Below are 22391 nucleotides of genomic sequence, written 5' to 3'. Positions count from 1 at the left end.
GAAGAACAATAGGAAGGGGAACAGGTATTTAAGACTCCCAACACACTTCTACACAGTCGAGCGTTAGGTTATACCAGGAGTTTATACCATATAAGTCCTAATTGTGCATGGGGTCTTCATTGCCAATGGTGCAGCTTAACACCTCACTGCTGCAATCCTCATTAGTCCCGTTGCACCTATACTTTTTTCTTGTGCTTATAATAAATCTTTAATTTTCTATTTAAAAAATTCATTAGGATTAGTGAGTAATTGTTAACTTAGTGTTGTAGTATATGTTCTTTAGCTGACACATCCCCCCTGTTTATCCAGATGCATTTTGCATCCTTCTTTAGGGTCAGGGAAGACTCTAAAAGATAATGATTTAATACATTACACTACAACCCAAGATACTATATACACAAATCTGAATCAAAAGCACTTACGTCTTTGTAAAACACTATTAGCATGTCTGCTGTTCCATACAATCTGCTGCTGTGAAGCCAAAGTTGACCGCGGTGTCCAACTACACTCTAAAGTGGAAATTCCCCCTGATATCACTCCCAAGAAGCCAATAGACAGCCAAGAAACTTGTATTACTAAAACCCTTAGAGCACACAATCTACAGACATCATCCAGTCCCTCATTTCATTTAAGCCATGGGGCATCATAGTATTTACATTACATTACATTAGGGATTTCTATTCCGCCATTACCTTGCGGTTCAAGGCGGCTTACAAAAGATTTATAAACGGGGTTACAATGGAGGAACCGATGATAAATTAGAGTGGTAAATAGATAATTTCGGAGTAAGGATAAATACAGTTTATAGGAAGTGTGTAAATGGAGGTTACATTGGTAGCATAGTTGTTATTGCTGGTGTAGTGTGGGTAGATGTTTTGTCTATTTTGGCATTGTTAATAGTACGTGAAGTTAGGGCTGATTTAGGAATTTCTTAAAAAGTATAGTTTTTATTTCTTTTCTGAATGTCTTGCAGTCTGATGTGGTCGTCAGCAGGGTGGAGATCCGGGTATCCAGTTTTGCGGCTTGGGTGGCTAGGAGGCCGTCATGAAGTTTTGATCTTTTTACTTCTTTGATCGGAGGAGGTATGAATGGGGAGTGCGCTTTTCTGTGTCTGAGTGTGGATGCTTGGTTGAGGCGGTTGTTCAGGTAAGAAGGACTGTATCCATTTAGGGATTTAAATAGCATGCAGTAGAATTTGAAATGTATTCTTTCTTGGATTGGTAGCCAATGTGAGTTGATGTAAGCTTCTGTGATGTGGTCATATTTTCTCAATGAGTAGATGAGTCTCAAGGCTGTATTTTGGATTCTTTGAAGTTGTTTGATCATAGTAGCAGGGCATGGGAGGAAAAGGATGTTGCAGTAGTCTAGCAGTCTAAGGACTAGGGACTGTACCATAAGCTGGAATTGATTTCTTTCAAAGAATTTCCGGACTTGCCTCAGATTTCTCATGATTGCGAAGGATTTCTGGATTGTTTTGTTTATTTGCGGTTGCATGGTACAGCATCTATCTATGGTCATTCCTAGTAGTTTTATGGTGGTTTGGATGGGATAGTTGATTGAGTTGAGTTCTAAATTGGCTGAGGTTTGGATTTTGTCATTTTCGAAGAGGATGAATTTAGTTTTGTCTGGGTTGAGTTTGAGTTTGTGATCTTTCATCCAGATCATAACTGTATTAAGTGTTCGGTGTAGGATGTTTGTCATGGTGGGTTTAGGCTGATCATATGGTATGAGGATGGTAATGTCATCCGCGTATCTATAGGTGGTTATACCTAGATTGTTCAGATGTGTTCCGAGAGAGGCAGTGTATAGGTTGAAGAGGGTGGGGGATAGTGTGGAACCCTGTGGAACTCCGCAGGGGTTTGACCAAGGTTCTGATTTTTCATTGTTTGCTTTTACGCTGTAGGTTCTGGATTTTAGGAAGCCTTCAAACCAAGAGTATACTTTATCAGAAATGCCTATTGCGTCCAAGATTTAGCTGGAACATCCATCGAAGTTCTTTAATGTTAAGAGTTCGCTCGATATTGCCTCCCTCTCACCCAATCTCAATAGAGTCTCCTACTCTCCATCTTAAATCTTGCAATGTGTGTTTAAACAGTTTCAATGATGGATTAGGGGAGCCGTTTCATTTAACATATATACACAAAAGAAAAAGGTGGCAGCCTATAGGCAGACACAATGAAAAGAGGGACATTTAGGAGTAGGTAGTAAGAAAGAAATAAAGAAAGCTGAAAGGAAAATAGAGTTAAGAGAGAACAAGGAAAGTAGAAACCAGAGACTGGGATGAACACAATTAAAAAAAAGCAAAGTTAGAAAAAAAAATAAAAATTTCCATTTAAGATAAAATAGTGTAGCTGTGTTAATAAATAGAAGTTGTTGTCTTTTTATTGGATTAATTTTAGTACTTGGTTATGACAAACTTTAAGAGACCAAAACCTCCTTCCTCAGGTCAGACCAGGATACCATAACAGCAGTATACTCTCCTGACCTGAGGAAGGGGGTTTTGGCCTTTGAAAGCTAATTGAAAAATGTATTTAGTCCAATTAAATGATATCATATTTTCTATTTATTGTTTATTTTTTTTGTATTTGTTAGTTGTAATGTAGTGATTTGAATATGCCAGTTTTTGAAATTTACATCTGCTATCTTTATATTTTACAAAGTATTGGAGGACAGTTTCTCTAGTGTTACACTGTATGCAGAGTCTGGCTTCTTGGGGGTTCAGTGAAATTTTTATTTACTAGTTACTTATTCTTTATTGAGCGGGCAATTTGCCAATAAATGCCCAAAGCTCAGCCGAGTCATCCAGCGTAACAATCCCGATGTTATGAGTAATCCGGACTTTTGCCAGGTATTGTAGAGCAAATTTAATCCCTTTAGAGTGCAGTTGGGTACAGTAAGGAACTAGAACCTGATGATGTTCCGAAAGTTTAGCTGAGAAGTTCTGGAACATTAATAGCTTTGTCCCCATATAATCCAGAGAGCAGGTGCCAGGCCTAGAGCTTGGGGTAACCACTGCTCCACAATTTCCAGTAGCTCTGAGTCACGAATTGTCTCCAGAAGGCCTAGGAGGCGAATATTATTCCTTCTGCTTTGGTTTCCGGCGTCCTCTGTGCAATCTTCCAGCAGTTTAACTTGGGACTCTAGTGAAGTGATCTGCTGCTCCGGTGCCACTGCCCGATCCTCATATTCCAATATTCTTTCCTCTGCCCTTTGTATACGAGTGGCGTGACCTGCTATGCTGTCCTTTCCTTCCTCCAGCACAGTATGTAATTTGGATAATTTTTCAGCCAGTAGTTGCGATAAATGGCTCAGTGATACCTGCATGCTAGCCTTGTGCACCTGCAGGCCATCTGACACCATGGTAGCCATTGCCATGTTGGGAGCCTTTGCGGGCTTTTCCTTGCTAGGCTGTGGTGTCTGTATCAGCATAACATGCAGGGAGTATGGTGTAAACCAAATCAGTCTCTCCGCACAACAATGACAACACTGAGAAATAAGTAGGAGCGGACAGATACCAACTTGCCTCTGCTAACAAGCCATTTATGGGGGTTTGTTAGGGTAAGGAAAGGAGCTCAGGCAGGAGATGTCTGGTCAGGTCACTGCCTTCACTTGACCCCCTCCCCCCAATTGCTTACTTATTTAGTTCTTCACACTTCTGGTCAAATGAAAAAATATAACATTGATCCTTCTACTGTTCCCTCGCTTTGTTCTTATCTGTGGAGTCATGAAACTTATTTTCCTTGACACTTTTCATTTCAATGATATGAAATGAAACGGAAAGTGTCAAGAAAAGTGTAGAATAACTTATGTTTCATGGCTCCACATCATTCTCTTCTTAGTCTGGCTGAGAACTTTTCAGCGGCCCCTTGTAATTCTCTCTTAAAGGTTGAAGGAAGGCAGCTGGAGCTAGTTATCACTGCCTATCATAGGAGCCAACTTTTCAAAATGTTTGGGGGTGCTAAACCCAATCAAAATTACTCTTGCCTGGACATAGTTAAAGAGTTTGCCCAATATCAAGGGTGCTCAAACAACCACAGTACCCACAGAGTTGGCTCCTATGCTGTCTATATGGCAAATGCAATTACTGGTACCTGTTTTTTTAATCACTCAAGCAATCGAGGCTTCTACATATTGGAAGAGTAAATTGTGGCCTGAAATTTAGTAAGCTCTGAGAAAAACTATGGAAAATGAAGAGCATTGATGAAGTATGATGAGCATTTGTTATAAGGAACTAAATTGTCTATTGCATTAGAATACCAGTATCTGTAAACAATTACAGTAATTGGAGGGGCTCTCTAAGAGAACATCTTTTAATTTTAAGATTGTACCAGTCAGATAAAATAGCAGAAACTTGGGAAATGTATAATTACAATTTACAGTATAAAAAAATTTAGTGAACCATCTGGTTTTTCTTTCATGAATGCTGATTGTAGAAACTTGGTGGTCTACAGAAAAGCTGACTTTACATTTGCTTTGATTTTCTGAGTTGTGCTTTGTAATTTTGAAGTGCAAGATGTTTGTGTCTCTGAAGGTCTTGATATAAAAGTTTTGACTTTTGTTTTCTGTTTATTGCAGAAAATATTTAATTCGTTTGTATACACAGAGAAGATCTCCAATGGAGAAAGTGAAGTTCAACAGGTGAGCAAGCCATTTTGCATGTTTAAAAAGGGAACTTAAATAGTGTCTTTGGGACTTGTACAGTATCTGTTTCTTCTGTTTTGTATTTTTATTTGGGCAACTTTATTAAAAAGAGATCAGTATGAGTTAATGTTGGACTTTAAAATATGACTTAATGATGGCTGAATTCACTGAACTTTCTGGGATTTTTATATCCTGAATTTTTATCTGAGTTAATAAAAATGTGTTTTTAATAGTCATTTTTCTCATAATATAGACCTACTGTATGATGAAAATCAGGACAAGAGATCAAAAGATTAATCCAGTGAAATTGAGGGCTTTTTTAATTAGCAAGATCTTATTTTCATCAGAGCTGCAGATTGTTTTAAATTTTTAATTGCATGATTAATTACATAAAGCTTCCTTGCATATCCTCCTATTGAATCCAAAATATAGATAGCTAAAATTCTCAAAACTTGGAATCTTACTACTATTTGGGATTCTGCCAGGTATTTTTGACATGGATTGGCCACTGTGGGAGGCAGGATAGTGGGCTAGATGGACATAACACTGACCTAGTATGGCTATTCTTAAACACTGGGAAAGCATGAACAAAAACACCCACAGAAACATGAGAGCAATATAAAACAAAAGAATGCAGTCTTCTCATCAAACAACAAGCATTTTAACAATTCAGTTATAAAAACCCAGTATAAATTTTATTTCTTTCTGGTTATCCAGATGCAAATTTACTTACACAATTTTCTAGTGATAGATTAAATATTCAAATTTTAGACAAGATGCATTCATTTGGTGTCATACTTGATTTACATTATCTATGAAATCACAGATAAATAAAACCATTGGGATGATTTTGGCAAAATAATTTTTTGTAGTGACTTTTTTTGGCTATTGCAAGAGTTTGTTGCTAGCAACTTCTAAAAAAGTTTTGAAATCCTGACAGTTAACTCTAAATGCACCAAGCCCATGTCTTGTTTGTTCTATCTAAATATGGTCATATTACACCAGTGCTTGTAAAGTTGCACTGGTTTCCTGTCAAGTTCAATCCAAAGTCCTGTTATTAATATTCAAAGATTTAAATAGTAAGTCCCCATTGCAATTTATATTTAAAAAATAATCATGTATACCAATCTTCCTGTTCCTTACTGCCTGCTTCAAGCAATTTATTAGATGTTACATGATTTGATTGGGTCTGTTTAGATAAGTATACATCTTCTGTTTATTTTCAGTTGCTCTGCTAAATCTATGGAATACTTTGCCATCATCTTTGAGGTCAATAAGGTCTTTGGATGAATTTAAAATGAGGATAAAATCTGTTTTACTGTATTTCAAGAGACTTTTAATATGTCAGATTCTCTGATATAAGGAATATATGATAATTCATGTGGTGCTGAATATTATTTGATTTAAAAAAATCTTTTATTTATTAAATTTCAAATTATATTACAAGTATTTATTCTTTCGCCAGAAATATAGAAACATAGAAACATAGAAGATGATGGCAGAAAAGGGCTATATCCCATCAAGTCTGCCCACCCTACTGTCCCTTCCTCTTAAGTCTATACCTAGTGACTATTTATTCAGATTGACTCTCTTAGGGATCCCCTATAGGCATCCCATTTATTTTTAAAGTCCCATTTATTCTTAAAGTCCAACACGATGCAGGTCTCGATCATCCCATCAAGTCTGCTGACCCATCCTCTTAAGTCTATGCCTAGCGACTGATGTTCCAGTTCGACCCTCGTAGGGATCCCACATAGGTATCCCATTTATTCTTAAAGTCCAGCACGCTGCTGGCCTCGATCACCTGCGCTGGAAGCTCATTCCAACGGTCAACCACTCTTTCTGTGAAGAAGTACTTCCTGATGTCGCCATGAAATTTCCCGCCCCTGAGTTTGAGCGGATGCCCTCTGGTGGCAGAGGGTCCCCTGAGAAAAAAGATATCGTCTTTCACCTCGATACGTCCTGTAATGTATTTAAATGTCTCAATCATGTCTCCCCTCTCCCTACGTTCTTCTAGAGTGTAGAGCTGTAGTTTGTTTAGTCTCTCCTCGTACGAGAGACCTTTGAGACCCAAGATCCTCCTGGTGGCCATCCGTTGAACCGACTCGATTCTAAGCACATCTTTACGGTAATGTGGCCTCCAGAATTGTACACAGTATTCCAGATGAGATCTCACCATGGTTCTGTACAATGGCATTATGACTTCAGGCTTCTTGCTGACAAAGCTTCTACTGATACATCCCATCATCTGCCTTGCTTTAGATGAAGCCTTCTCCACTTGATTGGCAGTTTTCATGTCTGCACTGATGATTACTCCTAGGTCTCGTTCCGCCGAAGTACTAGTTAAAGTTCTCCATTCAAGGTGTAATTTCTGCATGGATTACCGCTACCGAGGTGCATAACCTTACATTTCCCAGCATTGAAGCCCAGCTGCCAGGTCGAGGACCATCTTTCCAATGTAAGCAGGTCCTGTGTCATACTATCCTGTAAATTACATTCACTTACTGTATTGCATAGTTTAGCGTTGTCGGCAAATAATGTTATTTTACCCTGAAGCCCCTGAGTCAGATCCCCTATGAATATGTTGAAAAGGAGTGGGCCCAGCACTGAACCCTGCGGTACTCCACTGGTCACCTCCGATGTTTTAGAGAGGGTACCATTAACCATTACCCTTTGAAGTCTTCCGCTTAGCCAATCCTTGACCCAAGTAGTTAGTGTTTCTCCTAACCCCATCGATTTCATTTTGCTCAACAGCCTGCGGTGTGGGACGCTATCAAATGCTTTACTGAAATCCAGGTACACGATGTCCATAGACTCTCCCAAGTCTAGCTTCCTTGTCACCCAGTCAAAGAAGCTGATGAGATTGGATTGGCAGGACCTACCCTTGGTGAATCCATGTTGATTGGGATCCCGTAGATTCCCCTCATACAGGATCGTGTCTAATTTGCGTTTAATTAAAGTTTCCATGAGTTTACACACTATTAATGTGAGACTCACCGGTCTGTAATTCGCAGCCTCTGCCCTGCAACCCTTTTTGTGCAGAGGAATGACGTTGGCTGTTTTCCAGTCCAAGGGTACTCTCCCCGTGCTTAAGGAGAGATTGAAGAGTGCGGCTAGTGGTATCGCCAGGACATCGCACAACTCTTTGAGCACTCTTGGGTGCAGATTATCTGGTCCCATGGCTTTATTTACCTTTAGTCTTGACAGTTCGCTGTAAACTTCACCTGGTGTGAACTCAAAATTCTGAAACGGGTCATCCGCACTTGACTTAGCCTCTAACTGAGGACCATGTCCTGGTGCCTCGCAAGTGAAGACCGAGCAGAAGTATTCGTTCAGTAGTTCAGCTTTATCTGAATCTGCTTCCACGTAATTCCCATCCGGTTTGCTAAGGCGTACTATCCCGTCTGTGTTCTTTTTCCTATCACTAATATACCTGAAGAAGGATTTATCCCCCTTCTTAATGTTCTTTGCTAGAGTTTCTTCCACACGAAGTTTGGCCTCCCTAATTGCTGTTTTGACCGCTGTACAGCAGAAAATAAACAAGGAAATCATAATACAATATAAGAAAAAAAATTCTAAGCTCTTTAGACCCCAATGACAGAAGGAAGAATTTCAACAAAAGTGAAGAGAAACTAGGGGTTAAATATGTGTTTTATTCTCCTGAACAGCTGCGAGCTTTTTTAGATCTGAAGTGGCTGGTAATAGGGAACATTTAGTTAGAACAGCAATTAGAAATACAGTGGTGCCTCACACAACGAACTTAATTGGTTCCAGGAGCAAGTTTGTTATGTGAAACGTTCGTTATGTGAAACGCGTTTTCCCATAGGAATACATGTAAAAAAAAATAATTCGTTCTGCAGCATAAAATATGCTAAGATGACATAAAAAAAGATAAATTTTTGGTTATTATTTTTATTTAGATACATCTAAAAACATAATTGTTTTTTAAAACAACACACATTTTTTAAATTTAAAGACAGACTAAGTAGAGTCTAATTTTACAGTGAGAGGGCAGAGTCTCAGCGGCAAAAACTGGGACTTAACTGTTCATTTTTTTTTTTCTACCGTGTTTCCCCGATGATAAGGCAGGGCCATCAAATAAGACAGCCCCCCCTTTTTAGAAAAAAATGTAAAATAAGGCACCCCCCCGCAAATAAGCCACCCACCGATACCTGCGCTTACCCGAATCGGGTGGTACGGTGGGTGACTCCGTGTGGTCCTTGGCACCCCCGACACGATCGGGGCAAGAGGGAGCTCAAGCCCTCTTGCCCCCCCGACTCCCCGACACGATCGGGGCAAGAGGGAGCCCAAGCCCTCTTGCCCCCCGACTCCCCGACACGATCGGGGCAAGAGGGAGCCCAAGCCCTCTTGCCCCCCGACTCCCCGACACGATCGGGGCAAGAGGGAGCCCAAGCCCTCTTGCCCCCCCGACTCCCCGACACGATCGGGGCAAGAGGGAGCCCAAGCCCTCTTGCCCCGCCGATTCCCCAACTCCCCGACAATATCGGGCCAGGAGGGAGCCCAAGTCCTCCTGGCCACGGCGACCCCCTAACCCCACCCTGCACTACATTACGGGCAGGAGGGATCCCAGGCCCTCCTGCCCTCGACGCAAACCCCCCTCCCCCCAACGACCGCCCCCCCCAAGAACCTCCGACCGCCCCCCCAGCCGACCCGCGACCCCCCTGGCCGACCCCCACGACACCCCCAACCCCCTTCCCCGTACCTTTCTGTAGTTGGCCGGACAGACGGGAGCCAAACCCGCCTGTCCGGCAGGCAGCCAACGACGGAATGAGGCCGGATTGGCCCATCCGTCCCAAAGCTCCGCCTACTGGTGGGGCCTAAGGCGCCTGGGCCAATCAGAATAGGCCCGGGAGCCTTAGGTCCCTCCTGGGGGCAGGGCCTGAGGCACATGGTCGGGTTGGGCCCATGTGCCTCAGGCCCCGCCCCCAGGAGGGACCTAAGGCTCCCGGGCCTATTCTGATTGGCCCAGGCGCCTTAGGCCCCACCAGTAGGCGGAGCTTTGGGACGGATGGGCCAATCCGGCCTCATTCCGTCGTTGGCTGCCTGCCGGACAGGCGGGTTTGGCTCCCGTCTGTCCGGCCAACTACAGAAAGGTACGGGGAAGGGGGTTGGGGGTGTCGTGGGGGTCGGCCAGGGGGGTCGCGGGTCGGCTGGGGGGCGGTCGGAGGTTCTTGGGGGGGGGCGGGCGTCGGGGGGAGGGGGGGTTTGCGTCGAGGGCAGGAGGGCCTGGGATCCCTCCTGCCCGTAATGTAGTGCAGGGTGGGGTTAGGGGGTCGCCGTGGCCAGGAGGACTTGGGCTCCCTCCTGGCCCGATCGTGTCGGGGAGTCGGGGGGGCAAGAGGGCTTGGGCTCCCTCTTGCCCCGATCGTGTCGGGGAGTCGGGGGGGCAAGAGGGCTTGGGCTCCCTCTTGCCCCGATCGTGTCGGGGAGTCGGGGGGGGGGGGAGGAGGGCTTGGGCTCCCTCTTGCCCCGATCGTGTCGGGGAGTCGGGGGGGCAAGAGGGCTTGGGCTCCCTCTTGCCCCGATCGTGTCGGGGAGTCGGGGGGCAAGAGGGCTTGGGCTCCCTCTTGCCCCGATCGTGTCGGGGAGTCGGGGGGGCAAGAGGGCTTGGGCTCCCTCTTGCCCCGATTGTGTCGGGGAGTCGGGGGGGGGGGCAAGAGGGAGCCAGGCGGAGAGAGGGCAGTTAAGCGCAGTGCCTGCGCGGAAGGATGCAGCTCGGGCGACTTCGTTGTGTGAAACGAAGTTCGTTGTACGAATCAAGACATAAAGTTCGTTGTGCGCAGCGTTCGCTGTGCGAGGCGTCCGTTATGCGAGGCACCACTGTAATGGGATTCAATGCTGTTAAGCCAATTCGTTTCAATATATGAAAATTAAGTTTCTCTTCACTTTTGTTGAAATTCTTCATTTGCAGGGGGTAGGCTAGCAAAAATGTACCCCCAAGGGACACTATTTCAGGTCTCATTACAAGAAACAATTTTCTACGCTCCTGCGTCTGTCTAGTTACATCAGGCTATATTTACACTTTTTTCCCATAAAATAACATTTGTGAAGTTCGAAAATATCATAAAAAAATAGCATTTACATCTTGTTCAAAAATTAGAGAAACTAGTAATGTCATTCTTTCTGAAGTCTCAGATACTGTATATTCTAGGAGATCCATAACATTTAAAGGTCCACCAATATTTAAATTAAGTTGTTCAGTCTCTGGATTTACTCCTGCTCCTTTTTTATGGTAAATAATAAATTCTATTTTCTTAGCAACAGCAGCAGATGAATCCAGAGACTAGTGGGATAGCACACATCTACCAGCAGGTGGAGATAGAGAAACTGATTAACAGGTGGTCTTACTGGCTGGCAGTCCTCCTGTATCTTCAGTATGCTCTGTCTCCCAGCAGGTGATGGTCGCTTTTCAACTTGTTCCTGGATTCTGTTTGTGACTGAAAAATTATTTTCTCCTGTTGAGGTTTGTCTTCAGTGAGACAGCAATTCTATTTCTCCTGTTGAGATTTCTCTTCAGTGAGAAAGGGATGTCCGGCTGAATGGTACCGGCTTTAGGGGTTATACCTGCCCCCCCCCCCCAGGTCCCTGCCTCACCCTCCCTCCAGTGATAGAGGGTCTTACTGGGTCTCTATTTTTCTTCTTTCTCTTAATTATTAAAAAAAAAAAAAAAAAGGTAGACCACAGTTACTAAATTCCAGTTATGCCCTGCTACTACTGAGTAACTGACATTCACCGGCATCTACCAGCACTAACAAAGAGCTTGTGAGTAACTGTTTTTAGATTGGAGCTGTGGGTTCTATTTTATAATTGTGTGCTGCGGGTTCTGTCTTCTGGTTGTGTTGAACTGTGAGTTCTGTGTTATTTTCTAAAAAAAAAAAAAAAAAAGCTGGACTTTGTAGGACAGTAGTGGTGGTTTAACAAATCTGTGAGGAATACTTCAGTGAACCGCGCGCACGCTTATTCACATATATTGAGGGGAACAACGAAACGTTCATGCAGTTCTCCCTGAAGTTCACTTTACTAAATTTATGCCGCGGCTGTTGGGAAATATTGCTTTGCTTAGCTATGGGTAGGTTTTTTATAACACTGTTGATGGAGCCAGTTCATTTCAGTGCGAAACAGGCGTGCAATTGGGTCTCCTACGCTGGCAGGAACTCCGCAGTGTTCAGGGAGTTTATTTTTGCACATTTCTTGTGTCAGTGGATGCTGCAGCTTTGTGGAAATTTTAGATTGGATGGCTCCAGGGATTTTCTTATAGCACGATTGACGGAGCCAGCTCATTTCAGCGAGAAACAGGCACACGCTTAAGTCTCCAATGCTGGCGGGAGCTCCGCAGAGGTCAGGGAATTTATTTCTACTGCTGACTCCTGTAATTTCTGCAGCTGATTCCTGTAAACAGATGTCGCGGTCTCCGTGTTATTGCACATAGACCTGTCGGCGGTATTGCCGCTGCCTTATTAGTGTGGCAATTGGAGTTGGTGGAAATGTCTCGAGTTGAATTTTAATTTTCCTGCACTCCGTGTTATTTTGACAAGGGGCCCATTCTGCGTGGCATGACAAGGGGCCCATTTTGCTTGGCATGAGGGTACTTTGGGAATGAGAGACATTTAACTTGGGGCTCGAATACTCAGTTTCGGCATGTATTTGATCTAGGTCGGAAGAAGGCTAATCGCAGCTGACTAAGATCCAAGACATGAGAGTACCCTGTGCTTTGTATGGGTATTTCTTCCTCCTCACTCTCGGGGTTCAGGAATGGCAAGACTCTGCATGTTTGCATTTTCTTTCTTCTCTGGGCTTCTGTGCAGTGCTGTGTTTGTGTCTGGTAATGCTATAGCATCAGTTCATGGTATTGGAGTGTTAGGTTTCTACTTGGGGAAACTTTAGTGGTGGAGCGGGGTGGCCTGGTGGCACCTTCACTTTTCCAATGAGCAGAACTGCTTTCTTTATTTTTAGCGTGCCTCAGAGTCTCTGTATTTTGCAGCCTATTGTGCACACTTCTGAGCTGGCTCTCTTCTTATTCTGGCCTCTACTAAGCAGCTTCCCATATTTTTCCCTGTCTACATAGCTATGCGAGTGTTTATTTCAGCTCGGAGCCACGAAGCAGGCAGGTCTCAAGGTGCCAAACGCTATGTGACAGTTGGAGTCATCCCTGAAGTTCTCATTCAAAATTGCAGCTTTGTCTTATAGGTATCAAGATGCTGATCTAACGACACGAGGCAATGATTGCACTTTCTAGATGCGCCTAATGTGCCTTTCCTTTAAGGGTAGTTTGTTTTTGGAGAAGCTCTGGAGAAGTTGGTAGTGGAATTTAGGGATTTCGGGTAACAGACTTTGTCGCAGGTTAATCCTAGGAGTTCTTTTAAGCCCTCTCCTTCACGGCTCTCTTTTCATAATTCCAAGATATATAGTCCAGGTTGGATCTCTTCTAGTCATTCTTATGTTCCTTCTTACAGCACAAAACTGGAATTTTCGCAGAAGAATTCCTTTCTTTCATCTATAATTTACAACTATTGTCTGACTGTACTCCAACCTCCCGCGCCTCTTTCTGAAAGGGTCTTGTCTCCCTCTGCCAGCTCTTCAGGCTTTCTAGTGGAGATGATATCCGGTCATTAGGTTTTGGATATTATTCAGAATAATTGCAACTTTGAATCCTCCTCTCCCATTCCAGATTATTTTTTAGGGTCATCGGGTATTGAGCAACCAAAGGTGGCATTGGTGAGGGGCTCCATTCAAGTGCTAATTCAACTTGGGGCAGTAGTTCCAGTTCCTCCGGAACAAAGGGGCAAGAGAAGTATTCAATTTTCTTTATAGTGCCCATGAAGGGAGAATTGGTCAGACCAGTGCTGGATCTGTTATGGCTCAACTAGTTTATCAAAGTCAGACATGTCTGTACGGAAACTGTGAGATTGGTCATTACAGTGGTTCCACTACAAGAGTTCCTTACAGCGCTCAATTTCAAAGAATATTGATTACATATTCCCATATGTCCACAGCATTAGTGGTTTCTTTGTGTTACCGTCCTCGTGCAGCAATATCAGTTTTGACATATGCCATTTGACATAGCCACTGCTCCACTACGTTTTCAAAGGGAATGGTAGTACTGGCAGCGTTTCGTTGCAAAGAGGGGATTCAGGTACATTCTTTTTTTTTTTTTTTGACAACCAATTGATTTGGGTGTCTTCCAGACAGCACAGTTTGAAAGTGACACAAAAGTGTGATTTTTCTTCTTCAATCTTTGGAGTACATCTTCAATTTCCAAAGAGCTCTCTTGTCCCGTCCCAATCACTGCTACATCTCGGGGGGGGGGGGGGGGGGGGGGGGGGGGGGTTCTTCCACACGAAGGTGTGGAATCTGCTTCTTCCCAGAGACCGGGGCGACAAGTCATAGTCTCAGATTCGCCTTTTTTCTTCAGTCAATCAGACCGAGAGTATGGTATTATGTTCAGGTTCTAGCCTCCTTGGTGGCAACTCTGAAAGTTTGGCCTTGTGCTCGCTTTAGAGTGAGAGCGCTACAGCAGTCGCTTCTGTTCCGGTAATTCCCGGAATTTCAAAGCTGCAATCGTAGTATCTAGTGGAATCCTAATGCATAGCTCAGTATGAGATGCTGGCGCAGCGAGATCAATCTGTTCAAACTCGTTGCTAGTCTGTCTCATAGTCACCAAGAGTGCCAGTCTATTGGATTGGGTGGCTCAGTGTCTCCAATTCTTAGCGCAAGAAGTCTGGTCTCATCAGGAGATTCAGTCCTTGCTCACTCTTCTGGACGTGGACAATCAGGCGTTTCAGGCCATGTTTCAGGCCATGTTTCAGGATTATACAAGGAGGGTTTTTTTTTAACACAGTGTCACGATGGTGGCATTTTTCAATAGCCAGAGCGATACACCTAGTTTTTAGTTGCCCTGTGAGGCAATGTTCCTCCATCGAAGAGTGGTAGCTCATCTTTCTCTTCTCTCAGTGGATCACATTAGACAGACTTCCTCAGCAAGAATCTTTTTCACTCCTGAAATTGGGAACTGTCGGCTCAGGCATTCGAGCTCATTTTTACATTACATTACATTACATTAGTGATTTCTATTCCGCTTGTACCTTGCGGTTCAAAGCGGATTACATAAGAAGAAGCTGGACATTTCCAGGAGGGTACGTGACATTTAGGGTAAGACATAGTTACAGAATGAGTATAGACTTGGTAACAATGGATGAAAGCAGTTATATTACATTACATATCAAATCTTTTTCCAGGCATTGGTAGGTAATATGAATCGGTAGGATGAATTAGGTTTTTTTTTTGTTTTTTTTTGGTCGGTTGAGGATATGGTGTCAGGGAGTGAGTAACCTGGTTGGTGTATGTGGAAGAGGAGATTAGGTGTTTTGCATATGCTTTTTGAAAAGTAGCGTTTTGAGTTCTTTGCAGAATGCTTTGAAGTCAGATGTTGAGGTTAACAATCTGGTTATGGAGGGTTCGAGTTTTGCTGCATGCGTTGCTATGAGGTTATCGTAAAGCTTTTTACGATGAGTGCCATTGAGTGGTGGGTATGAGAATGGTGTCAGTGTTCTTCTTATTCTGGGTGGAAGGTTGCGGTGTAGGCGATCGATTAGATAGGCAGGTGCTGTACCGTTGAGTACTTTGAGACATTTTGTACATGTGAGATCTCCTAGCACTCCAACTCATGACCTCGTCTCAAAATGCAAAGCTTTCTCGGTTTTTCTCTGACTGCAGAGAGCGGGAGACATAAGGAGGTAGACACATTGGCTCGTTACTGGCCTCTGAGTTGTCGTCTTTAAGTGTTTCCCCTGAGATGATGTTTGGATGTGAGTTTCATCTCATGGCTCACTTTTCCGGTATGGTAATTCTGGTACCTCTGGATTTTCTACTCCGTCTATGCTATGCAGATCTGTACCATTTGTTGGTGGGTGAGCCGTTGTGGTTCCCGGTACCTCCGATTGCTCACCCAGGGGTCGATCACCATGGAATTTCATCCCACTTTAGTCTTACGACTTAGATATTGAAAAATCACGACTAAGGCGTAAGGGTTATTCTTTCCTTTTTGAATGAAGGGTAGCCAAAGGCTTAGTGTTTAATTCCCTTCAGCTTCAAGGGACAACCATTTGATGTAGTTCGCATACTCAAAGGACTACACCATTTTCGTCAACCTATTTAGAAATCCTGTCCACACTAGAGTTTTAAGCATAGTTTACAAAAGACCCCATTTGAACTTTTATCTAATCACATTCTAAAGGATAAAAAGTTAAAAACGGTATTTCTTGTACCCTTAGCTTCAGCTTGGCGAGTTTTTCTGACTTGCAGGACTTGTCCTGCAGGGATCCCTTTTTCTGTATTACGAATTCTGGGGTGTCAGTTCAGACAGTACCATAGTTTCTTCCTAAGGTGGTATCAACCTTTCTTGTTAACCAGTCTCTTTTCCTTCCTCCTGTCCGGGAGAAAAACTAGGGGGACGTGCTTCTTTTCACTGCATTTCCTGAATGTGTGTAGCATTTTTCTACTCTATCTACCGGTTACTAACGACTTTCGACATTCACATCACCTCTTTGTCTTATTCTCGGGACGCAACAAAGGTATGGCAGTGTCCAAAGCTTCCATTGCTCGATGAGTCAAAGAGACCATTACTTAAGCTTCCTTGATGGCAGGAATGTGGTTACTGAAAGAACTTCATGCTCATTCAACCAGAGTGATAGCTACTTCCTGGAATCAGTCCAGAGGTTTTTCCTTTGAGGTGATTTTTCGTGATCCTACTTGGTCTTCTAAGAATACCTTTTCTAAGCATTTCCTGTTCCATGTGATAATGCGTTCAGAGACTGCTTTTGGTTCTTTGGTCATTGCGGAGGCAGCGTTCGCTTCCCACCCAGATTGAGGATTGCTTTGCTACATCCCACTAGTCCAATGGTCTCAAACTTGTGGCCCGTCAGGTACTATTTTGAGGCCCTCGGTATGTTTATCATAATCACAAAAGTAAAATAAAAGTTTCTTGATCATATGTCTCCTTAGCTATAAATGCCAATATTATTATGACTTAGCCAAAAGGAAAGATTTATAAACTATAAAGAGTTTTACCTCATGCAAAATTGTCATTTCTTTAATAAGTCAATAGCTATTTTTTCTGAGACCCTCCACGTACCTACAAATCCAAAATGTGGCCCTGCAAAGGGTTTGAGTTTGAGACCACTGCACTAGTCTCTGGATTCATCTACTGCGGTTGCAAAGGAAGGAAAAATTATCTTTTACCTGTTAATTTTCTTTTCTTTAGTTGCAGCAGATGAATCCAGAGCCCCACCCTTTCTGGATATAGTCTGTTGCTTTTTCTTTCGCGAGTTTCTGAAGTTTCGTTATAGTTGGTAGTTGTATTCTGTATTACCTGTGAACTTGGTTATGGGAAAGAAGTTTTTTACATGCTAAGCATATTACTGGTTCCGGATGCTTGGGCAAGGAGCAATACTGAAGATACAGGAGGACTGCCAGCCAATAGGACCACCTGTTAATCAGTTTCTCTATCTCCACCTGCTAGTAGATGTGTGCTATCCCACTATTCTCTGGATTCATCTGCTGCGTCTAAAAGGAAAGAAAATTAACAGGTAAGAACATAATTTTTTCTTATTGGTGGCATAGCTTCAGAGGAAAATTTCAAGACTTCAGTCATATTTTTTAAACATTTCAATGTGAGAAATCCCCTTTGTTCTTGGAAATTTCAAAAGGCGTATATTCAAACGACAATTAAAGTTCTCTAACTGCTCTACTTTTCTATTCAACTGATTTTTATCCCTTATAAGTCTTGAGATAACTCTTGAAGATTTTCTACTTTTTCAGAAATCTGTTTTAAGTTATTAGTGAATTCTTCTTTGGTCCCATCTAGTTTAAGTCCCAAGGTGTCAACTGCACTTACTAGGACTGCAGCTTCTTGAGAAGACCTGGACACGGTGTCGTTCAGCCTGGAGAGAGCTTCCCAAATACCCACCTTCAGATGTTTTATTGTGAATATCCTGAAGGAGGTGGGCATTTTATGCTTCTCTGTTAAGAAATGCCTAGTTCTTCAAGCATGCAGCTCTTCTTCCCCATCAAATTTCCTTTTCCATGAGGAACTTGGATAGAGAAGCTCACTATAGCGTGAAAAAATCCTGAATGATGATAGGGACCACCCCAGAGGTCTTCAGGGACTGCCACTGGGCCCTGAGCCTTGCACTGAAGAACACTGATCTATGGTGTCATTTGCTTTTCTATTTCTCATTTCAGTTGTCTCTTCCTCTGTTTTAATACATTATTCACTAAAAATTTCTACCCTAGCACAAAATGTGAACATTCATTTTTCACTATGACTCTTCATGTCTCCTTTTGTATACCTTGCTCCTTTTATATAGTCTGACTGTCTGAAATTGTTAAATAGCATTTAGATTTCCCTATGATCAAGTTAATTTTATTTTGCTCTAATGAACTTAATGCAGTGTTTACTAACAAAGGACCTCTTTTGTGAAGCAATTTAGCACAGGCTGCTCTGGTAACTGCCCTGAAGCCTATGGGAATTTAAAGAGATTTAGGGCTGTTGCAGAGCAGTTTTATAAAAGGGAGGGAAAGCTCATTTTGTTTTTATTTTATTTTATTATTGTATTGTAAGCTCACCTTGGGGATATATTAATGTAATATGTCAATTTATTCTTCAAAGCAAGAAACCTTACAGCCATGTAATGAGGCACCTGGAATATGTATTATGCGAGATTCATATTTTATTTTTACCAGCTTTAATCCATTGGTGTCTGTCAAACTTCTTTGTTTAAACAAAATAAAAAACAGGTACAGTATATTGTTTCCATTGATGAGGTACCTGCTACAATCTTCTTCAAAACTAATAGGATGGTGCAGAATTCAGAAGAAAATAAAAGGTTTCTAAGTTTGTTTTATTTTTAATATTTCCTAGAAAAAAAAAAGTTTTCTCCGAGGACATTAAGGCCATATTATCTCACATATGGGTGACTTCATCCATGGAGCCCCGGTGTGGATGCTAAAAGCATTGCATAGCTTTAAAAGCTTGAGGCAGTGCCCCCACCACACAAGCATGGGTACCTTCTCTCTGAACTGTTGGTCCCACACCCCACCTGTCTTTTTTAAATCTGCAGTGAGGAACATTTGTTTAGCAGCTTCTCTCAGCTTCGTATTTGAAAATTGATTTTTTTTCGACGTGTTGGTGCCTTCCCTTGAGGAATTTTCTTCTTAGATTGCCTTTGGGTAGATTTTCCTTCCTTCCTCATACATTTCTTTTTTTGTGTGTGTTAGAAATTTGCCCAGGTTATTTTTCTTTGTTTTTGCATCTCTCAAGGGCCTCTTAGGTTTGAGCATTGGCCAGGAACTTTTCCCTCAATTTTTCATTGGTGAGTGCCCTTTTTTTTTCACCATAGATTTTCCTTCCATGTCATCAAAGGTTCCCAGTGATTTCAAATGTAGCACTCGGTGCAATTGGACTACCTCTGATTTTGACACCAATTCCTGGTATATTCAGTGTTTGGTGCCAGAATGTAACCATTTAAATTGTTGTTTTTGCTTATGTGTGCAGAAAAGAACACAGAGATCCGTAGAAGCTCAGAAACTGAAAAAAATTTAGAGCCAGGACCAAATTGTCGGCTTCAGTATCAACATTGGTGTCTGCACTAATGTCCAAATGGCTCAGAAATCTGTATCGACTCTGGGCGTCATCTGCTTTGGTGCCAATGACTGAGCAGTGCCATCAGGACCAGTCAGCATCGGAACTGACACTGAGGAGACATTGGGATTTGATGTCCTCATTGGCATCGGCACTCTTAAGCACACTGTTGAGGATTTTGGCTGTAACAGTGCCATCTTTTTTTTTTTTTAATTTTGTATATAAATTGTCATCAGAATAGGCCAGTTCTGGATATACTACAGAGTTCCATCTAACATTTTTTGGGAGATTTAGCTTGGATCCACTCATTCTTTTCAGAGCTGCTGCCGCAGAATGATTATTACGGAAGTATTTAACAATTTCAACATTACCGTATTTCCCCAACGATAGGCCGAGGAGGAGTGTGTGGCGCAGTGGTTGGATCTACAGCCTCAGCACCCTGGGGTTGTGGGTTCAAACCCCGCGCTGCTCCTTGTGACCCTGGGCAAGTCACTCAGTCCTCCATAGCCCCTGGTACGTTAGATAGATTGTGAGCCCACCGGGACAGAGAGGGAAAATGCTTGAGTACCTGATTGTAAAACCGCTTAGATAACCTTGATAGGCGGTATATAAAATCCTAATAAACTTGAAACTTATAGATTGATTTTATAAACATGAGTACTGGGTGTGGCTTGCTTAAATGGGGAGGCCTATCTAAAGACATGCCCCCTGTACCTTTTTAAATCCCCCTTAAATACCTCCCTCACTGGCTGGCTGCCGGCTGCCTCCTCCAATCTCGCGGCCAGCAGTGCAGGGCAGGAGCAATCTTTTCGGCATCCAGCCTGGCTCTGTGCCGCTTCCTGAATGGCTGTTGTCAGTTCTCGCGAGTCCTGTGAGAACTGACAGCAGCCATTCAGGAAGCAGTGCAAACAGACTTTCAGGTCTCACATTAACCCTTCCTCCAAAAAGTCTCAATGACACCAGGCTTGGAACCACTCCTCCATGGTTGGTGTTTCAGAGGGAGTGGAAACTGATCTCCTTGGACTAATGGGTGTTGGACATCATATGAGAGAGGTACATGATATAATTATTTTGTCCCTTTTTAGATTTGTTTCTAGATTCTGCAGCTGGGAAGCTGGAAAAAGAGGCCAGGATCTGAGCCATACTTCAGCGACTCTTAGACATTCATACCATAGAACCAGTCCCCGATAATAGTGCTGCCCGATTCAGGAAAAAAAAATTTGATTCGATTCGATTCAGCCTATTGAATTAGTTATTCGATTCTATTTTCCTGCCCAATTGGGTGGTTTTTGTTTGGTTTTTGGTTTTTTTCCAGACATCCTGGTGGGTTTATTTTATAGCCTCTTCACCCCCTTTGCCTTCTCCTAACCACACTGGTGCTGTGGTGTAAACAAAATAAACAATCAAAAAAGACTTTTCCTCTCTCTGTTAAATTCTAGCTCACGTTTGCAGTCTAACACGTTTGTGGTCTAACACCAGCTCTGGCAGGATACACGTTTCAAATCTGACATATTGTAATCACAAAACAGAAAATAAAATTAGTTTTTCTACCTTTTGTTGTCTGGTCATTATTCAAATCTTGTTGGTCCCAGGCTCTGATTGTCTTCTGATAACTTGCTTGCCAGGGTCTCCTCCTTTCTCTGTGCTAACCATCCATCTTCTATCTCTGTCCTACCCTTCTGTTTCCCTTCCCTGCCCTGGAAGTCTGGCATCTTTCCTTTTTTTCATTTCCATGCACAGATCCACCTTTTCTTAACTACCCTTTCATCCAGCATCTCTCCCTCCTTCCCCACCACCCCAAGGTCCACCATCTCTCCCCTTCTTTTCCCCCTCCATACCATCCCTTTTGTCCAACTCAACTTCTCTCCCTTTCTGTTCCCCCTCCCATTGTCCATCATCTCTCTCCCTCTCCTCTATTTTTAGACCCATTATTTCTTCCCCCCCAAAGTCCGGTATATGCACGTCTCTTTGAACCCCTCTTCCCTCCCTCCCTCCCGTCCCTCCGTGTACTTCTACACCAGGGCCCCCCTCCCCTGAAGGTCTGTACCCCCCCCTGAAGGCCTGCACCTCCCCCTGAAAGCCTGCCTGTCCCCCCTGAAGGCCTATGCCACCATCACTGGCCTGTCCCCCCTTTGAAGGTATGTCCCCCCTTGAAGGCCTGTTCCCCATATGCATCATTTTTTGATGTGAAGATTTTTACAGCAGCAAACAGATTTATGCACACTGTGTAACTAACCTCCCCCCCTTTATGGAACCGTGGCACAGTTTTTAGCGCCAGCTACAGAAGTAACAGGTGGCGCAAAAAAACTGTGCTATGGTTTTGTAAACAGGGTTTAAAATAGCTGTTTTCAAAAGCCTACTCAAATGCTGGGCCCAATAAAGTAGGAGTTTAACTATAGTACAAGAAAGATAATACCTACTCTCTTTAGGGGGGGTTTCCCTCCATTTTATGAGATTTACCCCGATACAACTAACATTTGTGAATTTTACATTCTTTCTGTAACAACTTTATGGGTCTATGATAGAAAAAACAGCCAATAACTACCCTCCAGTGGCAGTGTCATGTACCAACTATATATTTGCTAGTAATTATGGCACATGAATATTCATTAAAATGTTTGTATTGCTTTTTGAAAAAAAAAAAAAGGCCTATGTCCCCCCCTTGAAGGCCTGTCCCACCCCCCACCCCGATGGGCAACGCACCCCCCTCCCCCCCGGGAAGAGCTCTGTGTTCCCTCTGGCCTCCCCGCACCGTTTACCTTATAGTAGGTGCAGCCTGGACAGAAGATCGCGGTACTAGTGTCTTTGCATACTGCTTGGAGTTGTTTCCTCTGCCGCGATCCTGCCTCTGACATCAGAGGAGGGGCAGGACCACGGCAGAGGAAACAGCTCCAAGCAGTATGCAAAGACGCTAGTACCGCGATCTTGGTGAGGGTAGGCCAGGGGGGAAGCCGGATAGCAACACAGCAGCACTTCCCGACTGACCCTCCCTCCTCACCCTCTAAAGCAGGTGCGGCAGTGGCCGGCCAGCAAGAGCAGTGCTGCCGCTCCTGATTTAGGGGGTGAGGGGGGAGGGTCCGAATCGGGAAGC

General features: G+C 43.3%; 1 protein-coding gene across 1 annotated transcript in view; it reads left to right on the top strand.

Annotated features, from left to right (window-relative positions):
* CACHD1 (cache domain containing 1) overlaps positions 1 to 22391 on the top strand; it is a 389271-nt gene that overhangs the window by 78166 nt on the left and 288714 nt on the right. The window contains exon 2 of the mRNA XM_033916184.1: positions 4576 to 4638. Coding sequence (XP_033772075.1) covers positions 4576 to 4638 — 63 coding nt within the window. The remainder of the gene's footprint in view (positions 1 to 4575; positions 4639 to 22391) is intronic.

This window comes from Geotrypetes seraphini, chromosome 12 (assembly GCF_902459505.1).
Source record: "Geotrypetes seraphini chromosome 12, aGeoSer1.1, whole genome shotgun sequence".
In the NCBI taxonomy this organism is placed as follows: Eukaryota; Metazoa; Chordata; class Amphibia; order Gymnophiona; family Dermophiidae; genus Geotrypetes; species Geotrypetes seraphini.
The sequence above is the reverse complement of the archived record's forward strand: the minus strand, read 5'-3'. Positions and strand labels throughout refer to the sequence as shown.